Source organism: Diabrotica undecimpunctata, chromosome 2, assembly GCF_040954645.1.
Source record: "Diabrotica undecimpunctata isolate CICGRU chromosome 2, icDiaUnde3, whole genome shotgun sequence".
Classification (NCBI taxonomy): domain Eukaryota; kingdom Metazoa; phylum Arthropoda; class Insecta; order Coleoptera; family Chrysomelidae; genus Diabrotica; species Diabrotica undecimpunctata.
In genome coordinates, this window is record NC_092804.1 from 21292810 (window position 1) to 21298809 (window position 6000).

Consider the following 6000-nt stretch of genomic DNA (forward strand, 5'->3'; position numbering starts at 1 on the left):
CGCTTTTAAATGCAGCATATAAAATATTTTCCACAGTAGGTACTATGTCACTGTATAACACCATATGCAGAACGGATAGTAGAAAAATAGAAGTCATCGTCATCACATATTTATAGACTACAAAGCAGCCTACGACTCTGTGAATAGAAGACTAATGTTCAAAGCAATGAAAGAGCTAGGAATACCAAATCAGTTAGTAAATTTAACAAAACTAACTCTTAAAAAAGTTGTAGAGTACGATTTCAGGGGGAAATGTCTTAACCTTTTAAAAGAAATAATGGGCTGCGCCAGGGATACCCTCTCGCCTGTATACTGTTCAATCTGGCTCTGGAAAAAGTAATACGTATGTCACAAATCACAACCACTGGTTCAATGTATAATAAATCAGTGCAAATCGTGGCCTACGCTGATGATATCAATATTGTTGGGAGAACGAAAAACGCTGTACGAAAGGCGTATGAGGCATTAAAAGAATCAGCTACAAATTGGGTCTAATAATAAACACCAACAAAACGAAGTATATGAAAATAAGCGTACAATCACAAATCCTACGACCACTTATAGAAAACGACATCATCGAAGCAGAGAACGAATTTGTATACAAAGCACGTGGTGTTCGTGTGTATTAAGGTATAAAAAAAGTGCTTATTACAAGCTTAAATTTTTTAGTTTAAGAAGATCTTTTCGGAATTAAATCATTCCATCATCAGTTAAATAAAAAGTTGTTAAAAAACATTGTATGGCCACATAAAAAACTTTGGAAGGACATCCGTATTAAAATATAATCCTCATGGTATTTATCAAGGTAAATGCAATAGACTTAACTTATTGATTATTAAAAACTGAAAATGGGGGCATCTTACATGACCCCCTGGTGAGGTTTTTTCGACTTACATTACCTCTGATCTGTTCTGGAGTCTTGGGCTAACAGTTAGGGTTATCAATAAGGATCTTGCATTTAGCGTCTTTTCTTAAAGAAAATGAAAAGTTATAACAATATCAGAAAAAGGAGAAAACGTTTTAACCTCAAACTCAATAGTGATCTTGCATATCTCAAAAATTTTATTATACATTATATATACATTAAAAGTATAATAATATACAAAATTTTTTCCTAATAAACCATCGTTTCACACAATTCCATACATAGATAGGTCGCATATTACTACCGTTATTACAATAAGGACTGGTCATTGCCTGACAGGAGTACATTTATATAAAATCAACATTCTCCATAACCCATACTGGGAATGTAGACAAATGGAAACATTAGAACACATATTACGGGAATGCCCAATAAACAAAATAAAAGATTATGATGTCTATCAGGAACTGATCAAATTTAATATTAAAACCCGAATTAACATACCAATGCTTCTATGCGACATTAACCCTAAAATTATCAAAATTCTTCTCAGATTCCTACAGATCAACTATATAAAATTATAACCTTCATAATCATCATGATCATCATCATCATCCAGCCTTTATTTATCACGTCCACTGCTGGACATAGGCCTCCATTAAACTCCTTCATTCTTTGCGATTTTGAGCTCTTTGTTGTCATTTTTTCGTGATACGCCTGATGTCGTCAGCCCAATGTGTACTTGGTCTTGGTCAGTGGTAAATGTGTAATTTTGCTCGTCCATCGTGAGTCATGCATTCTCGCTAAATGACCTGCCCAATTCCATTTTAGTTCCGCTATGCATTCCACAACATCAGCAATAGTCGTCCTTCTTCGCAGATCTTCGTTTCTTATTCGGTCCCGCAACGTCACTCCCAGCATAGACCGTTTCATTCGTCTCTCTGCCATAATATGGGACCATATTAGTTAGATAAGAGGAGTTATGACCAAAACTTAGTTTTGGACAAGTTCATTCTGAGGCCCACCTTCGAACATGTAAAGTGAAATTCGTTTAACATATCTGTGGCTTCTCCTAAATTATCTATGGTAAGGAGAATGTCATCTGCGAAACGGAGATGGTTAAGTTCTTCGTCGTCTATTGTTACTCCTTTGTAGTCCCAATTGACCATCTTAAAGGCATACTCTAATGATAATGTATCTCCTTGCCTTATCCCACGTTTTATTTTTATTGGTCGGGTTTTATCGTGTATCTTAACAGTCATAGTGGCATTTTTGTAAATATTGTAAATAAGTTCATTATACCTATGGTCAATCCTGCTGTCATTCATTGCTTCTATAAGGCTGTTTATTTTAATCGTGTAGAACGCTTTATGAAAATTAATGAAAGTGAGGACAAGAGGTTTGTTGTATTCTATATGTAGCGTCTAAATGAGCGTCTTTACTGTATCGAAGTGATCATTATTACCATAATTTGATCGAAATCCTGCCTGCTCCCTCAGTTGGTAGAAATCTAATTTTTTCGCCAGTCTTGATGTCACTAGCCTAGTGAAGAGCTTGTATATGTGGTTCAACAGGCTAATATGTCTATAATTCTCTAGGTCCGTTCTATCTCATTTTTTATGTAATAGGATGGTTATAGCATTGTTCTATTCTTTGGGCATCTCTGCAAACTTAGATTAAACAGTTTCCTTAATTGATTAAATAGCCTTCATAACCTTCATAATAACCTATCCAATATTAACATTTAAACTACTTATAATAAAACAGAAAAACATAAATAAAATGTAGATATTATGTAGATGAAATGTCTTATATTCTTTGATAATAGGGCATGAGATATATGTTCAGACTCACGACAGTGGCCCAAAAATTAACAAAACAAATATACTGGCTAATTATTCAGTAGAATCTTCTTCTTCAGATGCAAATCCACTAATGGATGTTAGCAATCGCATTTTCCTTTAATTCTCTATTTCTTGCAATATGTATCAGAGATTGTATGTCGTTAATCCCTGTCCATTGCCTTATGTTTCGGAGCCAGGACATTTTCTTGCGTCCAAGAAAAGGACACACAGTCTTCAAAAAGCCACGATCCCAGGTATTTAAATTTACTCACTCTTTCAATGGACTTAGTATTCAGTGTTATGGTGGAGTTTTCAAGTGCATCCAAGTTTCTGGAGGTGATCATAAATTTGGTTTTTTTGGTAATAATCTCTAATCCCATTCGCTTACTGTATTCTCCGATTATAGTGACAAGTTGTTGAAGATCGACTATGTTGTCACAAATTAAGACACCATCATCAGCATATCGTATGTTGTTGATCAATACTCCATTCACTTTGATTCCCATCTTTGCATCCTCCAAAGACTCTTGAAATATGGCTTCCAAATAAATGTTAAATAAAAGAGAGGAAAGCACACATCCCTGTCGAACGCCCCTTCTTATATGTATGGGTTTGGATATAGAATTGTCTATTTTTAACTGTGCCGTTTGATGCCAGTACAAGTTTTCAATGCATCTTATGTCTTTTTGGTCTATATCAACTTTCTTGAGGATCTGCATTAACTTGTGGTGTTGGACAGGAGTAGTCCAACGAGTAGTATTCAGTAGAATAAAAGCCAAAAAATAATAAGAAGAAGAAGAATAAGTAGTCTTGCTTAGACTAAGCCTAAAGAATGTAATAAGTTTCAAGACGCTAGGTTTCTTCCTTCAAGAGTAATTACACTGACAAGCGGACATATACAAATACAATTTTAATAAGAACCTACAGAAAGTTCAGGTAAAATATCTCTCCTTCATCTGTTTAATAACATTTATGAAACTGGCTATATACCAACGGATTGGCGGCTGTCGACTTTTGTGACGATACCTAAAAAAGCAAATGCAAAAAGATGTAGTGACTACCGAACCATCAGCTTGATGAGTCATATTTTAAAGATATTTCTACGAATTTTGCACTCTAGGATGTACCAAAAAATAGAACAACAACTTAGTGACACACAGTTTGGATTCCGGAATAACCTTGGAACAAGAGAAGCATTATTTAGTATTCAGGTTATCGTACAGAGATGCAGAGATGTCGGACATCCAGTTTATATGTGTTTTAATGACTTTGAGAAGGCCCTTGATCGAGTAAAACATACTGAAATGATAGCCATTCTTCAGCAGGTAAGTATTGATGATAAAGACCTACGCATTATTAAAAATCTTTACTGGCATCAACGTGCAAACATCAGGATTGGCCGGGACACTTCTGAAGAGCTTCAAATATGAAGAGGAGTAAGGCAGGGCTGCATTTTGTCCCTGCTACTATTTAACATCTATTCTGAGTTAGTTTTCAATAAAGCAGTGGATAATGTACAATGTGGTATAAAAATGAATGGCGTCAATATTAATAATTTGAGATATGCAAATGACACAGTGTTAATTGCAAGCAATTACGAAGAATTTCAACATCTAATTAATAGGATTAATAGGAGAACTGGGACATGAGCAAAGAAATTAGAATACGGATAGAGAAGGCCAGAGCAGCATTCTTTAAGATGAAGAAACTGTTATGTGGAAACAATATTACTTAAGTCTGAAAATTAGATTATTGAGATGTTATGTGTTCTCTACTCTTTTGTATGGTGTCGAAGGTTGGACTTTGACGGATACACTTTTCAAGAAACTGGAAGCCTTTAAAATCTGGTTGTATTGGAGAATCCTACGAATAAGTTGGGTGGATAGAGTTCGTAACGAAGTTGTGTTGCATCGGATAAGAAAAGTTATGGAAGTCGTCACAACAGTTAAAAATCGCAAACTTGAATATTTTGGCCATGTTATGCGCCACCCAGAGAGATATAATATACTCCATTTAATAAGACAAGGCAAGGTAGACGGAAGAAGGGGCCAGGCCGAAGAAGAACGTCATCGCTTAGAAACCTGAGAGATTGGTCTAACAGATCCTCTGCATCTCTTTTCCGAGCTGCCGTTAACAAAATTACTATAGCCAATTTGATAGCCAACGCTCGATAATCGAGATCGGCACATGAAGAAGAAGAAAATCTTTATTAATCTAAAACTGTATTCAGTCCAATAAAATAAAAATGATATGGCAAGAGGAGAAGCCATAACGCTTTATTTGTAATTATTTGGGCTCTGTATTTCGTGAGTTTTTCAAATACAGAAATATTTCATTACTAGTATTAACAGTTCTTAAATTTTTGTAAAAATACCGCCATAATTTTTAAATAAAATTCAATGTACACAGTACAATAAGTTTGAATATACCTACAATAGTTAACAGAAGAGAAACAAATGATCTTCAATGTGATTTAGTGGTGAACATAAATAACAGACGAAGAAAATAACAAACGTAATAATAACATTTATGCAAGAGGACAAATGGGTTACCTTTTTCTTGTAAATTCACAGCTTCCATCCAGGAGCTCCTATGTGACTTCCCAGAAGTCGAATTATAGTCCGTAGTGGTATGCACACTATTATAAATGTCCATCAACAACTGCTCCACTAAACTCGAAGCTCGTCTTTTATCACTTTCCGCACAACGTTTCACCACCGTAACCGAATCCATGGATGCTCTTCGGATCTTGATGTCGTACGGTATAGGCTGGATGACCTGTCTTGGCAATTGTTCCCTTAGAGGGGTCAGCGATGTCAGGACGAGATCACCGAACATTTCTCGGTGGCATTCAGCCAAAGGTTCGATTCTATATGAACTCATAATATTACACATACAACGACCGTGGTATTGCTTCGCGATAACGGCTTCCGGACTCTGATATGCACTACCTATTAATATTATAGTTTGGCACAACCATAGAGGTTACATTTAACTATTTTATCAGGTAATTATTATTTTGTGTTGAATTTGGCGTAGAATTGTTTTGACGCGTGTCACTGAAATTATGAAATATATGGATGCACCTGTAACCATTTACTTATGAATTGTTCACAGTGAGGCACTTATCTATTGAAAAATATTACCATATGCTAATCAATATACACCGTGATTAGGCTAAATGAGTAGATTTCGATATAATATATTAAAATATATTTTTACACCGTCGACATAAAGGAATTTGTTACATTAGATTCAGGTTACTCGTAATGATTCTACCAAATTTTTATG

At 35.2% G+C, this 6000-nt stretch overlaps 1 protein-coding gene across 2 annotated transcripts in view; it reads right to left on the minus strand.

Annotated features, from left to right (window-relative positions):
- Positions 1-5750, minus strand: part of LOC140434312 (uncharacterized) — a 162028-nt gene extending 156278 nt beyond the window's left edge. For both annotated transcript variants that reach the window (XM_072522476.1, XM_072522475.1), the window contains exon 1: positions 5262-5750. In XM_072522476.1, the coding sequence (XP_072378577.1) occupies positions 5262-5604 (343 nt within the window). In that variant the 5' untranslated portion in view covers positions 5605-5750. The remainder of the gene's footprint in view (positions 1-5261) is intronic.
- Positions 5751-6000: the final 250 nt, after the last annotated feature.